The sequence below is a fragment of the Populus trichocarpa genome, chromosome 11 (assembly GCF_000002775.5).
Source record: "Populus trichocarpa isolate Nisqually-1 chromosome 11, P.trichocarpa_v4.1, whole genome shotgun sequence".
Taxonomy (NCBI): Eukaryota; Viridiplantae; Streptophyta; class Magnoliopsida; order Malpighiales; family Salicaceae; genus Populus; species Populus trichocarpa.
Window position 1 is genome coordinate 4,720,729 of NC_037295.2, and position 16,154 is coordinate 4,736,882.

General features: G+C 37.3%; 2 protein-coding genes across 5 annotated transcripts; one reads left to right on the top strand and one right to left on the bottom strand.

Moving 5' to 3' along the window:
* Window positions 1-699: 699 nt before the first annotated feature.
* Window positions 700-2,751, top strand: LOC18103065 (uncharacterized). The gene is made up of 3 exons (XM_052445268.1): window positions 700-1,094; window positions 1,442-1,863; window positions 2,113-2,751. The coding sequence occupies exons 1-3, from the start codon at window positions 930-932 to the stop codon at window positions 2,549-2,551; spliced, it is 1,026 nt and encodes a 341-aa protein (XP_052301228.1). The 5' UTR covers window positions 700-929; the 3' UTR covers window positions 2,552-2,751.
* Window positions 2,752-3,077: 326 nt separating this feature from the next.
* Window positions 3,078-14,599, bottom strand: LOC18103066 (homeobox-DDT domain protein RLT1). Of its 4 annotated transcripts, none has more exons than XM_024581221.2 (18): window positions 13,906-14,589; window positions 12,968-13,399; window positions 12,429-12,511; window positions 11,373-11,708; window positions 11,179-11,268; window positions 10,938-11,102; window positions 10,615-10,837; window positions 10,388-10,488; window positions 10,004-10,090; window positions 9,745-9,897; window positions 9,491-9,646; window positions 8,399-8,614; window positions 7,658-8,329; window positions 7,009-7,563; window positions 5,723-6,349; window positions 5,486-5,590; window positions 4,620-4,883; window positions 3,078-4,180 (listed from the first exon to the last, which is right to left on the bottom strand). In XM_024581221.2, the coding sequence occupies exons 1-18, from the start codon at window positions 14,042-14,044 to the stop codon at window positions 3,416-3,418; spliced, it is 5,169 nt and encodes a 1,722-aa protein (XP_024436989.2). In that variant the 5' UTR covers window positions 14,045-14,589; the 3' UTR covers window positions 3,078-3,415. The 4 variants fall into 4 exon arrangements, 3 of the variants coding, with proteins under 3 accessions (XP_024436989.2, XP_024436990.2, XP_024436991.2); XM_024581222.2 differs by having other exon boundaries at window positions 8,399-8,608; window positions 13,906-14,588; XR_002976789.2 differs by lacking the exon at window positions 3,078-4,180 and adding an exon at window positions 4,975-5,090 and having other exon boundaries at window positions 4,739-4,883; window positions 13,906-14,599.
* Between the last annotated feature and the right edge of the window lie 1,555 nt (window positions 14,600-16,154).

The window sequence follows — 16,154 nt, forward strand, 5'->3', positions numbered from 1 at the left end:
TTTTTTGTTTATCTCAGTCTCATTACCTAGGTCACATGTTTTGCATGCTTTTTTTTAATATAAGTTTTTTTTAGTTGTTTTGTTTCTGTTTGATTTTTCAGGATATTATTCTAATTCATTTATAATTTTTTTATACAAATAAATTTTATTTTTTTAAAATAAAAAAAATTATCTTTAAATAATATTAATGATGTGTTCAGCCTTGTGTAAGATTTTTTATGGCATGTGTTTATTCAATCAGTTTTATTTGTATTTATCTTTTAAATCATGAGTTTTTTAGGGTGAAATTTATCTTTTATTGATTTAAATAAATAAGTTAAGTAAACACAATCGGGTTAAAATCTTATTTTATTTGATTGAATATCTTAATTTACATTCATCTCTTGATTTTTTCAGTTTTTTTCTTGGTTATTATTAATGATTTTTTTATTTACATAAATAATTATTAATTTATTTAATTAAATACTAACATGCTTTCAATTTATTTTTGAATTTTATTATAAAAAAAAACATTATAACAGTCAACATACCCAATATTTTTTTGAAAAAAAAAGTATAACCCCTAGCGAATCACAGACTAATATGACCTAAAATTCAAGGGAGGTAGGCCAGTTTAGAGTAAAACAAAAGGTAAAAAATAATCATTCGAAAAACACTACTAAAGAGAAAAAAGAAGATAAATTTTCCTCACAGTGACACCAATCTTTCTGGAAAATTCCACATCTTTCTTCCTGGCCCTCAAGATGTTCGAGACACATCCTTCTCTTTCTCATTTTATCCCCCCCTCTTGCCCATCAAAACCAACACCACATTCCCAACGAGCAGCAATAAAACACTACAACCCCAGCACCGCAGCGTATAACCAGTTTTTGTACTCTCAAGTTTTAGCAGGAAATTAGTTGAAGAAGAGTAGAAATCTCATTATAGTAATGGGAGTGGATTACTACAACACATTGAAGGTTGACAAGAATGCTAAAGATGAAGACTTGAAGAAGGCTTATAGAAAGCTAGCTATGAAATGGCATCCTGATAAGAACCCGAATAACAAGAAAGAAGCTGAGGCCAAATTCAAACAGATCTCTGAAGCTTACGAGGTTGGTATCATGATCACTCTACCTAGTATCTCTATTCTATACATAATAGTTCTTTATTGCTATATGTTTTTAATGCTCTCTGCATACGGAGTGATAGCTCTGTTCTAGAGGGGCAGCTACTTATCTGGGCTGGCGGCAATTGGTCACACCTTTCACGCTGAAATCACATTTTAGGATCTGGGTTTTGCTTTTTTTCCCATAATTGCTGGCCTTTTTAGGATTTCCCCATCAAAATCTTCTCTGTTTTCATGGTGTATAGACAATTTATTGCCTCTCATATTTGGTCTCTTTTTAGATCATGCAGAACTAAATAGGAACTCATGTTTTGTATGCTGATTATTTTACAGGTTCTAAGTGATCCTCAAAAGAGAGCAATTTATGATCAATATGGAGAAGAAGGGCTTAAAGGTCAGGTTCCACCACCAGAAGCTGGTGGTCCAGGAGGAGCAACCTTCTTCTCAACAGGAGATGGGCCGACAACATTCAGATTCAATCCGAGAAATGCTGATGACATTTTTGCTGAATTTTTCGGCTTCTCGAGTCCATTTGGAGGAATGGGAGGTGGTGGTGGTATGAGGGGTGGTTCAAGGTCATTTGGTGGAATGTTTGGGGATGATATTTTTAGTTCTTTTGGCGAGGCACGTCCAACCAATCCAGCTCCTCGGAAGGCTCCTCCAATAGAGAATACTTTGCCTTGTAGCCTGGAGGAGCTCTACAAGGGGACCACTAAAAAGATGAAGATTTCAAGGGAGATTGTTGATGTTAGTGGGTAAGTGGTACCTTATCAATCTTGTATCCCTATATTAATAGACATGATATTGTTTGTATGAACAAGACAGCAATTGCATGCTTTGATTTGTATCAGACTTTATATCTTAATTCTGGCGATGGTGTGTTCCTTCCTGTCTTTGGGATGCTTTGAACTTGATGGGATTTAACTTGCCGTGCACCCCTAGCCAACGTTTCTTCAGCATGATCCTTTCTCTCGCATATATTAACTGCTGGTTTTGTGATACAGGAAAACACTGCCAGTGGAGGAAATCTTGACTATTGATATCAAGCCTGGTTGGAAAAAGGGAACAAAAATAACCTTCCCGGAGAAAGGTAATGAGCAGCCAAATGTTATCCCTGCAGATCTTGTCTTCGTAATCGATGAGAAACCACACAGCACATTCACAAGGGAAGGCAACGATTTGGTTGTGACGAAGAAGATACCTCTTGTGGAAGCTCTAACAGGCTGTACCGTTCATCTCACGACCTTGGATGGGAGGACCCTCACCATCCCCGTCAACAACGTGATTCATCCGAACTATGAGGAAGTAGTCGCCAAGGAAGGTATGCCAATACCGAAGGACCCATCAAAGAGGGGCAACTTGAGAATCAAGTTCGACATCAAATTCCCAACAAGGCTATCTGCTGAGCAGAAGTCAGGAATCAAGAAACTATTAAATTCTTAGATCCGGCCGATAGTACATGTGAATATTTTTTGAGATGGTTGTGAGTTTCTGCCTCTGTCTTGTGTCTGTATGGCTGAATCAATAGAGCATTCATTGTCAGGATGAATAAAAAGCAGCGGTTTCAGCCTGTGCCCTATTGGATTATATAGTGTACTAATGATAACTACTAAACTAAGTCATAAGAAGATGCTTGTCATAAACAGCACTGGAATGCAATAGTATAGTTTCGTTCTTGTGCTCTCTGGGTGTGTGGCTAGCAAAGACGGAGAGATGATACCACACCTGCTCTTTTCCCCCATATTTTGTTGCTCTTGGGCTATTGGCTCTTCATCTTTAGTCTCGCATTTCAAGTATTTTACGTTCGCCTTCGATTGGAAACAGAGGCAGCCTGGGGAGCCGCTGGGTCTCCCTGTCATGCTTCATGGAAGGATGTGAAAATCCCCAGCCCCGAGCTTGCGCTGATAAGCTTCTCGTCGGCGTTTCTTGTTTCCTTCGCTTAGAAAGAAATTCTCAGGAAAAGGGAAAATAACGTTAATTTGCTATATTGACAAATCTGTGTCAGACAAAACTTCATATAAAATAGAACAAAAAAAAAGGGGAAAAGCCTCATTTTCCAGGACACGCTTACAAATACAATCCAATGCCCTCACTAACAATGATGAATTACAACGCGAATCTGTCTAATTACTTTCTACCTCCTCTTTCTGCTATGTATTGCCCGCTAAAATAAGAGTAAGGGGCAATTCTCTTTCTTACTTCCCCCTATTATACATTAATTTAGCTGGCTGCCAGTCAAGCTGCGTGATTCAAAATTTTAAAGGCAGCTCAAATATATGACTATATCAAGCGCATTAGCAATATGCTTCAGTCACTGTACTCGTCTGAATCCGCAGAGTCCATACCTTCATCACTCTGCACCCGATTGGCAGCCCTGTCTGATCCATCACTCATTTCCATGTCCCCCTCTGAATCATCATCTCCCATAGCTTCAATGCCGTTAGAAACATTTGCATCATCATCACTCACCTCCATTGGATTTCTATTCCAACCATTGGAAATGCCACTGAAACCTGGTTCCCAATTTCCTTGCCCATATACCTCTTCAACATTATCATCAGATTCTGCTTCTTCCATAATGTTGCTATTATCATCACCATTCATCCTGCCCTTTTTAACACTCCAATCTTCATCACCAATGTTTCCAAATGATTTAACATAGTTGTTGTGGACAGCTGATTTTTTCGATAGGTAGCTCGTGGAGGCAACCTTGTCAGTCATCCGACCAAGCAAGGGCTCCTTGGGTTGCATCTTTTCCACTCTCCTCTTCCTTACTGTACGTCGACCCCGACTAGTTGCTTGCAAATTTGTTTTTTTCCCCTGCTGCCTTGGTCCTTGATTCAAATTCTGAGTTCCCCTGGAAGAACTCTTCCTGCCTGTATCAGATTTTAAACCAGGCATTCTTCTCTGCCACTTTGTTGCAAGTCCTTGATCGCGCCTCCCTCGTCCACGTTTATAACTGCTCTGCTTACCACGTAGATCAACAATATCTTCTTTAATGTGCTCTTCTTGCTTTGTATCTTTTAATTCAACATCTTCATTCTTAAAGGGAGAATATCTTGAAGAAAGCTTCTGCATATGAGAAAAACCAGGCATATATAATCACATTCAAAGAATATTTCATATCAGGGATCAGCTATAATTTTCCAAAATGCCACTGGTGATGATCTTTTAACTCAGTGTGTGGCCCCAACTTGCCCATAAAAGGCGCCTTATCAAGCATGGGTTTGCATCCACACTCTTCCCCTAACTAAGGGTATAGGTGATGATCATTCTAAAAGCTGTTAAAACTTGTGGGATCGTAACTTCCTTTAAAACACTCAAAGATTCCAACTCATTTAGGAATTTTGCAGAACTTTCTGCTCAATTTAAAAGTGGGAAAAGGAATGAGGGATGTCAACCCACCTCCCCTCATCTCAGAAAAATAAAAAAAGCCCATGTAGGCAGATCTTAGCAATGGCAGTAAATGAAACAGAAAGTGAACAAAAAAAGCTGGGGAGAATTAACTGACCATATATAGTTTGACTGGTTTGTCTGCAGAGGGCTTGGGTTTCTCATTCTTTACATAAATAATAGATGCATCTAGCTCAAAAAGCCTCAGGGCCACAGCTGCAGTGGTTTTTGGCATCCATGGAAGTACAGGAACCAATCCCAGACTAGCAGAATCATGTGCTGCACTCCCTGACAATGCAGAGGAGCCCAATAATTCTTTAGTCATCTCAAAATTCGATGACAATCTCTCTCTTTTTATGGCACTCTCAAACACGGTCAATATCTGCAAAATGAACTCTAAAATAAGCAAAAACATCCCACCAGGTATGTAATATTCTTGTTACTGTAATGTCTTGCTGCAAATCCACACGCACATTTGTCCATTTAAAAGCACATTAGCTAAGCAAATTGTTTATCCACATGGGCAAGCAAATTGTTAATCCACGTGGGCATATCGAAATCCATAGTCTTTTCCAGCCTCAGGACTGCACTGCAGCAAGACCATAACAGGGCAACAGCAGGATAAATTAATACACATCATTCTTCTATCTAGCGCTCATATATATGTATAACAGGGCAACAGCAGGATAAAATTAATATACATCATCCTTCCATCGAGCATACCCATGAAATGTTTTTTTTAAAAAAATAAATAAGTGCCACGACAACAGTATGTTTCCTCTGAACAAAAAAAAAAAACCACTTCCCTGCCCCATCATTAACAGAATACAAGTAACCGTAATAGATGTAACAAAGAAAATCACAGAGCATCACTATTTAGGGAAAGAAACTAACTAGGCATTACATATTTATGCCAGATATTGAACAGGAAAAACACAAAAAATATGCATGTTAATTTTTTGTGATGTGTAATAAGTTGAGAACCTGCAGGAGTTCCTCAGTTGATGATGGCATTGCCAACTTCATACCCCAGTCCTTCCTGGGGATTCCCATCCAAAATGACTCAAGAGCTTCTTGCGGAACAGATACCTGCAAACTCAAAAGTGAATAATATCAGTCAGCATGATTAATAATCATCAACACTTGGGACCCAGACTAAGAAAATATTTTCCTTTCATTTGTAAAAAGATTTAATTACACTGTCATATGAAAATTTCCAACCTCAATGCAACTTAAAAGTGCCGTCAGCAATCTGGTTCCTGGAGGTAAAGAAGAATCACAAGTACATGCATTTCCAGGATCAATCTTCCTTTTCTTTTTGCATTGAATCTCATGTTCAGCAAAATCAAATTTCTTGTTTTCAAATTTAAATGTTTGGTGGCAAGAAAGACAGTGGGGGTCTTCAGAGAGATAAGTGTCAAGACACAGGTCACAAGTGTCCAATAATTGCTCACATCTTTTCTTTCCATATTTCACGGCACATAACGTTGAGGAATTAAAGCACTCTTTCCACATCCAGTTCTGAAAATCCTGGTACCTTTTCAGAGCACCCTTCTTCTCTGCTGAATTTCTGCCAAGCTCAATACTAAACAAAGAAAAAGCATCCAAAGTATCTGAGCTGGAAACACAAACCATACTGCTAGGGCTGTCGTCTGCTGGGCAATCAGCAGTGTCTGTTTCAGCTGTTTCTTTTTCATCTGTGGTTCCACTTTGGCACACAATGTTTGCAGATCCCAAGTTCCTTCGAACATTTTCTTTGAAAGATAATTCAATCTTTTGCAACATTATACACAAATGAGATTCCCTAACCCCACGTGTATCCAAAGATGATAAAAGTGTATCAAAAGCCTGAACAGAAATAGAGTTGAATATGGTATCAGTGAATGCTGCAAGGCATCAACCAAAGAACAAAAACTCATCATATGATCCAAGGAGGTTCACATCCTCATGTGATCAATCATGAGAGATAAAGAGAGACTAGCATCCATCAGTAAAGAGATTATTTCCAATTCTAGCAAGTGGAAGAGGAGAAGTCCTAAAAGAGAAAAATTCTTGTTTTTAATGCTAGGACAACCTCCAAGGAAAAAGACAGCAGAAAGGTAGAGGATGAAAAGAGAAAACATGTGCTTCCACCAGAAGAGATATCATATATTCGTGTTCTTAGATATTTCCTGAAGAAAGAAGGAAAAGCACAAATTCTCTCCAAGATTCTCTAACAATTGCATGTCAAAGCTACATGAAACCAAAGGACAACATCATCATATCCCCCCCTTCTCCCCAATAGGTTGCATCAATACAAATACAATTATTCAGATTATGTCTGCGACTAATATATCCATGGTCATTGGGGGATAACTGGCGGTATTCATCTTAAGAATCCCATTTTAACTCTGGCTTTAAGAGTCCAAGTAAAAATTAAAAAACTTTTATCACAAATTCTTAGAGATTATTACAGCAGAGCTTGCAATCAAAATATAAAATGCATAAATCACAAAGAGATAAATTACCTCTTCCGAATCAATAACCCTCCAATTTCCATCATGTAATTCTACGAAGATCCTACCAGAACAAGGATCATTTCTAGAAGCAGATGCCACAAACTGCCAGTACCTATTACGTCTGCGATCTTGGCCAAGGGGCAAGGACCTGTAAATACACATCTCTTCTGCTAGGTGGGCAATATAAGCTTTCAATTGTGAACGGGACCTTTTTGAAGCATATCCATGCTGCTGAGCTGAAATGTTATCTGGATTCAAGGAAAGATCTTGAATAACCAAAGCTTTCTCAGAAAGAGCACAGCTTCCATGATTCTCTGCATCTTCTGGCAATGGTTTCTGATCCTCAGCATTACTTGGAGATGCTTCCTTATTTTTGCCATCAACAAGAACCAAGGGGCTTTGGCTGCCCTCCACAGCAGAACTAGTGACTTGTGTTTCAACTTTTCCCCCAGTAAAAGATGGAAAATCTAATTTACTGATGAACTCTTCTTTCAACCGACTTCTATCTAATTGTGCCTCAGCCCACATTTGCTTTTTAAGAACATTTGCAGCTTCCAAACGATCCTGTAAAACTTTATATTAATTACAAGGGAAAAACTAGCAGCTTCCTGGCATGAAAGTGATTTAACATTTGACAAAACAGAATTAGAACATTTACCTCAAGAACAGCACGGATGGAATTCCCTTCGTTCGAAATACCAACTAACACAACAAGGGCACTAAGACGTTCTTCGACACTGAGATGAGAATATTCCCCTTCAGTGAGTCCCTGAATCCATGATTCACCTGAGTTGTTTTCATCAATTTCAATATTTTCTTCATCTGCATTATTAGTCCCCTCATCTTTATGAGTAACACACTGCTCAATGATACTAGGAGCCACTGCATCCTTTGGGCCATTCAAAGAGAAAGATGAAAGACCTTTCTCACACTTATTTTGTACAGTTAATGAAGCGTCATTACTGACTTTACCACTTCCACTCCCAGATAAAGCATTTACTTTGCTAGAATGGACAGTGCTTTTGTTAGAACTTATTGGAGTGGCTAAATCATCAACTTCAGGATCCTCATCAGCATCTCCTTCAGAGTCCTCATCTCTTTCAACATCATCAGCATCTTCTCCACCTAAAAATCCATTTTCAAATATTCTAATTTTCTTTCTGGCTTCTGCAAGTATCGCCTCAGCATCAGCAGGATCCTTTCTGAAAGCTGCCCGTACACAATATGTTGAAGGAGCAATTCTTTCAAAAAGCTTTTGATCCCTTGTCAAAGCAACAGAAATAGATGCCTCTGGCGTCTTGCTTGTTGTCAGGTCTCGAAGTCCAGATTTCTGTAAGCAAAGGGGACAAATGAGGACAATGACAGTGAGGAAAAATTAATTTTAACAAACAAAACTCACCTGAATCCTGTCTGCAAGTTCTAGCACTGTTAATCCTTTGCTACCTTCAAGAGAAAGAACATGAAAAGCTGCAAACTTAACAGTTCCAGGTGTCAACCGATGCCTGGATCTTCTAGGAAGCAACAAACCCTTTTCTCGCATTAACACAAATGCATTTTCAGCTGCTGATCCGTTGCGTATAATAGAAACAATATCTTCACAATCTTTAACCTGCAACTAACAATACAATCATCTGTGAGTACATGAAAGGACAAAGCATAAAAATAATAATCAGTCCACAAACATCTTATTATACACATTTGCATGAGCTAATAACAGGCACTTAAAAAATGTGGTGGAAGTTATCATCCAGATCGAACATAAATTAATATCAAAGCATGTAATTTAACAAGTGCTGAAGCATAATTAAGCTAAACCCACCTAGAAACATCTTAGTATGCCATAAAAACTAATAAAGGTCCTTAATAAGTATCCTATCTTAGGAGGGAAAATTGAAAACAATCCTACCATTCAGCATTTTTGCATAGATGCCTGCTCTCAAGACCCAAACAAGAAACTTTATTGTTGCAAGCCTAGGACTTTCACAAGCACACCAAAGATGACTAGTGCCACATATTTGATGAGTTAGTTATAAAGGCACAACAAAATCCTGAAGAATCATAATGCCAAATAGTCCTAAATAATGAATTCACTATGAAAAAAGGCAGATATATCACAATTAACAAATTCCCAGAAAATAACCATATTCTAAAACTACTACTGAACTACAAGTGAAGTTTCAACTGTCCATTTTCTTGACTGTATTATTCCTCCTCTCTTCAGCTGTACATCATTCTCTTACCAGCTCCAATGAAAGCTTTAACCTTTGATTAAATGTGCTACCTCACTATTTTTCTTGTTTCTCCCCATCTTCCAAGTCTCAATCAATGATATCAATTAAGTAATTCCAATTGTTACTGCTCTGAACATCTGTTGGTGTATAGGAATTCAGCTCTCTCTAAACCAGTTTTAATTGGCATATATATTGCACATTAAAGGACCTAATGCAGGAAGAAAATAGAAGAAAATGAAGAAATCAAGACAAGGACAAACCTCATCAATATCACCCAAACCTGCCCATGTTGCACACTTTTTCTTCAACCGTGGCCCAAACCCTGCAGACAATGCCAATTGCCGGAGTATTTCGGGCCATGTTAATGAATTTAAGTGTTGCTGCCAGTTGCGTATATCAAAGCCCCATGTATGCGCCTAATAGATTTAAGTAAAAATATAAAATGGTTCAGCATCAATTGAAAGGATATCACTCCAATGAATATCAGTAAGCACTTCCATGGAGTAGATCTTACCCCTTGAACAATTTGTGGATGTCCGCCTTCAGGATTGGCTGTATAATATTGATTTATCCCTAATCCACTAGATGGTGTCCTAGCAACATCTTCAATGTCTTTAATTATTAATTTCAGAAGAGCAACATGTAATTCACCAAGCAATCTTGAATCCTAAAATCAAAATGCCATAAAAATCAACTAAGAGCAAAAGGATGATGCATAAAACGGAGTTAGAGAAAACAAAATTGACCATGATGAAACTCCATTAGAAACTCACATAGTCATGGAAAGCTTGAACAAACTCATCGAGTGTAAATGGCCATAGCCCAAGGACATCAGCAAAAGTAATAAAAAACTTCCAGACCTGAAAAAGACAAAAATTTAGGGGGGCTCAAAATACAGATAAGAAATTATTAACATTATCAAAAAATTCTCTGAAGCAACATAACAAGCATAGACAAACAGTGTAGAAGATAGCATAACTTTCATGAGTTAAAAAGAAATGGCACAAATGAGCACCAAAAAATAAGCCTGCTGGGAGTTATCAGAATTTTGTTAGTGGAACTAGAATGTACGCTAGTGAATCACATGCTAATCAGAAAATCCTGGATTGATAATACATAACAGAGCCCAAGGAAATAAAAGCGAGTTTAGGACATACCATCAGAAGATTCCCAATATTTTCTTCAGAATCTAACCAAGGTTGAAATCCAAATGATTTTTTTAATTGCACGGCCTCAGATGGGAATGTGATCAACAAGTCTGGAACACAGAATATTGCTTTTGTAACTACTAAAATGTTAAAAACAAACTTCTAACCCTCCTATTTCAACAGAAAAAAATCAAATTATTCTTTTAAATTGTGGTCTAGTCATCAGATATGATTACCTCTACATGAATCGAGATTTTGCAAAGTATCATAGTTGAGGTTAACTATTGAGGCTAAGCCTTTGCTTGCAGCAATCAATTCCATGAGTTCTAGCTGTTCATCCTCAATTAGATCCAAAGAGTCTTTAGCGATCTTGCGTGCAGTTGCTTTCTCCATGGCAGCTTTGCGTTTCACTGCCTCTTTCTCTCTACGAAGCTCTTCTTTTTGCCTTATTTTCTCAGTCTTGAAAATAAACAAGGAAACCGAAGAGATAGTTGGAATACAGCTATCTAAACATTAAAAAAACTGGCTAAAAGCTCAGAATAGGGGACTCGAAACTCACTCTTAAATACTCTTTCTGCATAAACTTTTCTCTTCGCTCAAGTTCACGTTTTTGCTCCCGAAGTGATCTCTCCTCCTCTCTTTGCTTTTCACGCATTAATCTCTCTTCTTCTTTTCGTCTCTCACGGTCAAGCCTTTCCATCTCTTTCTTCATCCGTTCTTCATTCTGAGATTGCAAGTTCAAACATCAGAATCAGATGAAAAAAATACATGATGGCATCCGATGCATGTTAACATAGTACCTTCCGCCTTAAAATATCTTGTTTCTCAAGCTCTTTGCGTGTCCGAATCTCATAAGCTTCAACTTCTCTTGCAGTTCTAGGTTCATCGATCTACAAAAGGCAACCACATATATCATTACCAATCCTTGATTAAATGACACGCGCACGCACAGAGAGAGAGAGAGAGAGCAAAGTTTTTGATGACTTCATAATACCTTGTGTTTCCTTTCCAACTGCAGCTCAGTGTCATTGTGGAAGGTTTGTGCATCAGAAAAGACATTTGGATTTTCTGGTCCCATAATAGGATGACTAATAGATTGAGCACTTGTTCTATTTTTTGTAAAGGTGTCTTGTTGCAAGAGATAGTCACCATCCCTTTGAGTTGATGAAAACACATGCCCCCTCTTGTCTTGTTGAGACAAAAGGCGAGCACGTGGTATTTGGCCTACACCAAATGGTGAAGCTCTTCCCCTCAAAGTGTCAACTGGCGAATCATGATAAGGAGATTGGATATGCGGTCCATATGTATCAGATCGAATACTGGCCGGATCCTGGAGAAAGTGATACTTATTAGGAGCCTTTGCAGAGGTATAAGATTGAATTGCTACTTAGGAGTTCAACCAATATGAACTATGTGAAATACATAATCTACACTTTAGAAATCCAACATTTACTCAGGAAGGCACACATCATATCAATCTATGGTACTAATATCATGAAAATATCGGTTATTTATGGAATCCAGTGCAGAAGTGGAGAAATCCCCAAGCGATGGAGAGAACAAGCAATAAGAACTTGATAGATATGCGACAAGGTCAATTCCATTAGCTTGACAATAATTAAAAGCAGACTTCCACTACCTTCAGGCTGTCACCTATTATCGTTTTGTGCTTTTCAAGAAGGATGGTTTCTTCTTTTTTAGTTGTCAATTGCTAATTGCAGGTTGCTATTATCTTGCAATGGATTTAGATATAATAGCAGTCCTAGCAATAAGAGAACACAGAACCTCATCTGACCTAAGAGATGGTAATATAGGCTAACCAAAGTTAAAAAAGAAAAGACCAAGATACCAAGAAATTGGAACAGGGGGGGAAATGAAAAATCCCTAGTTTAATGACCAATAACTTTTGGATGTGACAGCACACCAACGCATCACAAACCATGTTGCAGTTCTATAGTAGCCAGGAAATACAAAAAAATCTCAACCAACATTGTACATGTAACGTGCACAACAAAAATAAAAGAAAGATATGATGAATTTGAGAAACTACTTTGCTTGATTTAGCATCACGTCGCTCATATACTTTGTCCTCATAAGAATACCCCATTCGCTTTGGTTGTTCTGTAATTGCAGCTGCATAAGTGTACATAAATATATTTAGCAAATGTGATCCCAACATCAAAAGAATAAAAAGTTCACAGGTCAATGTTTAACAGAACATAGAGAAAAGTTTTGTTTCTTTACCCCAAATATCAGTGAACAAACAATTAGAACCAGAAACACTATCCTAATTCATAAAGTTTCATTTCAAATATCCTAACAAGCACAATTTTTAGTTGTAATTAGAGTACAAGTGAAGTTCAGTTGTTCATTTCAAATAACAAACAAGCAAACGTAAAAACAGTAAAAATTAGCACCAAAAGGCATGGAATAAAATAGCATCCATGACGACAAAGCATTTTTTTTATTTTGCTCAAAACTGAACTCAGATCACACAATGCCTACGTTCATCCCACCTCATTTCAAAAACAGCCATTACTACAGTATCAAGCAATCAGAAGTACAGCAGTTTTAAAATCAGTTAAGCACCTATGGGTTCCCCAAACGCATCAGGTGGCAAAGGATCAAACTCCATTCCGAGAATTGGTCCATCCTCCCTCAATGGCTCTCCAAGTTGTGCCTCCACACAAGCAATAGCTCTAAGCTCCGTAACTGATCGGGGTGATGACTCGTAGTGTCTTCTCACCTTATGGCCATCATCCAAAACCACCTTTCTTGACTCAGAAAGCGGACTAGAACCCGAAACGGACCCGGACCCATAATCACTCCCACTGTCAGCCCTCACTATCCTCATATCCTCCAAAGGAGACCCGGGCAATGGAGCTGCTTTCCGGTGCTTTACCAGATTCTCCTTTCTGTCTTTCAATCTCCTGTGGCAAAACCACATCTGCAACTGCCTATCAGATAGTCCTAATTTCTCCGACAACTCAGCCCGCATCTCATCGGACGGATATGTGTCCGCTGATCAAACCAACAATGAAACACCAAAAATAAGCCAAATAATACAGCAAGGGAAAAAAAAACACTTAACTACATAACACAAAAAACACATACTTATGCACACACATAATGCACAAAATAATAATAATAATAATAATAATAATAATAATAATAAAGGAATCAAAATCAGCCAAAACCCATAAAATCAACAAAACAAGCGAAGAGACAAAAATTACACATGGAAAAATTTAAAAAATCCGAAGAAACAACTAAGCTAACACAAAAAAATTAGCTAGCTATAAGAACAAAATCACCAAAAAGTCACAAGATCTCAATAACACAACAAGTAAGCCTCTACATTCAATAGCACACCAATTAACACGAATTCATGAATGAACGGAATCATAAGCACAAAAAATCGAGAAAAATGAAATCAGAAGAGATCAACAAGCACAAAAGCAAGCAGAACGATTGAAAAGAAAAACAAATAAAACATAGAGAGAGAGAGAGAGAGGAAGTGCACGGACTGGCATAAGCGTTCTCGAGGGTTTGGAGTTGGAAAGGAGTCTTCATCTGTCGTTTAGGCTTGCTTTGACCTTCATTAGAATTCATAGCATTACTCTTCGATTTGCTGTGATTTTCTCCTTCCGAATTCGCCTCCTCCATCCCAAATCGAGATCGAAAAAATTAGGGTTTACAAAAGAGAAAGAGAGAGAACTGATCGGTTTTACTTTTTTCCCCTCTCTCTCGTATCGTGAGAGTCAAGGCCGCGAGGAGAAATTATTATCATTCCTACCTGCCTTTTATTATCTTCGTAAGAATTAAAATAAAAATGATAAACGCCGCGTGAGCAGAAAATAAAAGAATTGAGCGAGCGAGCGAACGAACGAATAATATTAATAAGAGAAAATAGAAATAAAAACAAAAACAAAAACAAAAAGAAAACAGGAAAAGGGAGAAAGGAATCAACAACGAGAGAACAACAAAAACAAAATAGTCCTTCTTGACTCTAACTCGGATTTCCATTATCTAATAATAATAATAATAACAATAATAATAATAATTGGATATTGTTTTTTAGTGATGTGGTCAGGATTGGATTTTGATTTTTTGTAACACGAACACACTCTTCTGTGTTGAGCAAATTTTTATTCATTCATTCAAGTTTCCTTTTTGTCTTGAAGTTGTTTTACACATGCTGGTCAAGTGGCAGCACTTTCTTTTTTTTATCTGTTTAGACCTCGGGGTTCCTTCCTTTATTCTTATTCTTCATAACAAAAAAAAAAAAAAAAACGTTTCTTTGTTAGGAGGGATGGCATCATGGGACCTTAGCCATGGCTGTGTTCTTGCTTCCTCGCCGAATAGAGTTCTTTGGATTTCAGCCGAGCCTATGGGATCTTTCGGTGAGTCAATCATATTCAGATTCTTAGTTTGTGCTTATGGTGGGCCCTTTTCTATGCCTTGGGCTGGACTCATTGGAGCTGGATCTCATGGGCCTAGATCTCACTTTTATTGTTCGTACAGAATTAAAAACTAGCTATCTTCCCTGCAGGTCAATTTATGATGTCCGAGATGCAAGTGTTTCGTTATTAATGTTTTTTTTTATTATTATTATTAATATAAACATCCAGATCAGCTCATGCATAATATAATTAATCTTATAAATTATAAAATTAATGACCATATAAGTTTTTAGTGGTCCTAAAATTTATGAGACTTGAACTGATGATTTCTAAAAAATAAATTTAGAACCTGACTAGTTAAATTATACTTATCATGGTTGTTATTAATATTTTTTTAGTGTCATAAGTTTTTTTTTTTTAATTGAGAATGGAAAAGTAATATTTACCTTTAATAAAGAAAAAGAGTGATTAATATTAATAAAAAACCGCAAAGAAAGCCGATCTTACTTGTAAGGAGCAAAACATAGTTGTAAATATAAATATTTGACCGGGTATTTTTCAAAAATCTATTTTTATTTAATTATATAAAAATTAAAATATATGTAAGAAATGCAATGATAAGATTTTGGAGGAAATAAGAATTTTAGCCAAAATTTGAGATTTGTTATCCAGCTGTCCAAGTAGATTTTGCCAAAGAGAAATATCTAAGAACATGACCACACTTTTTTCCAAACAAGATCGATAGGATTCCAAATTTCAATAGGAATAAGCTGCCGCTATGAAAATCTTACCGTCTTCCCAGATGAATCCCTAACATAAAATACACGAGAAGTGAATTACACGCGTTTAGCAATAGACCAATATATCCTTTTGGTTTCGGCGAACGGTGTTTTATAAAAAATTTAAATTTTTAAATTATTTTTAAGTATTATTTAAATGTTTTTACATGTTTTCATGAATAAATTAAAAAAAAAAGTTAATAGCCATAAAAGAGGGGGGGGGAGCAGATTGGCAGAATGGACGACGGGTCACTCTCATTTAAAATTCATGTCGCCACGTGTCATTCTCAGAGGGGCGAAGGCATTGACCTCCCAGGCTCCTTTTTATAATGAAGGCACTCTACAAACTGTCCATTGCCGTTGCCGTGATTTCCATTTTTTAAAAAGAAAAAAAAAACTTAATTTATACGGAAATCGATCACTATATAAACACAGCCCACTCACTCCTCTCCACTACGTCCTACTGCTACTGCAACTTCACGATAGATGATACAATACAACTGCTTTCTCTCTTTCTCGCGAAGCAAGTTTCTTTATCCGACAAGCTGCCTGAAGCAAAAATGCATCCTGCAATAACGCAAGTTTGGAAGCAAA

Bases quoted from the DNA above. Each gene is read 5' to 3' on its own strand.
- LOC18103065 (XM_052445268.1), top strand. From the start codon at position 930: ATGGGAGTGGATTACTACAACACATTGAAGGTTGACAAGAATGCTAAA. The intron at 1,095-1,441 runs GTTGGTATCATG...ATTATTTTACAG, and splicing joins AGATCTCTGAAGCTTACGAG to GTTCTAAGTGATCCTCAAAA. The intron at 1,864-2,112 runs GTAAGTGGTACC...TTTGTGATACAG, and splicing joins GAGATTGTTGATGTTAGTGG to GAAAACACTGCCAGTGGAGG.
- LOC18103066 (XM_024581221.2), bottom strand. From the start codon at position 14,044: ATGGAGGAGGCGAATTCGGAAGGAGAAAATCACAGCAAATCGAAGAGT. The intron at 11,103-11,178 runs GTACTATGTTAA...TTGCAATCTCAG, and splicing joins AAGATATTTTAAGGCGGAAG to AATGAAGAACGGATGAAGAA. The intron at 10,489-10,614 runs GTAATCATATCT...TCTGTGTTCCAG, and splicing joins AAATCTCGATTCATGTAGAG to ACTTGTTGATCACATTCCCA.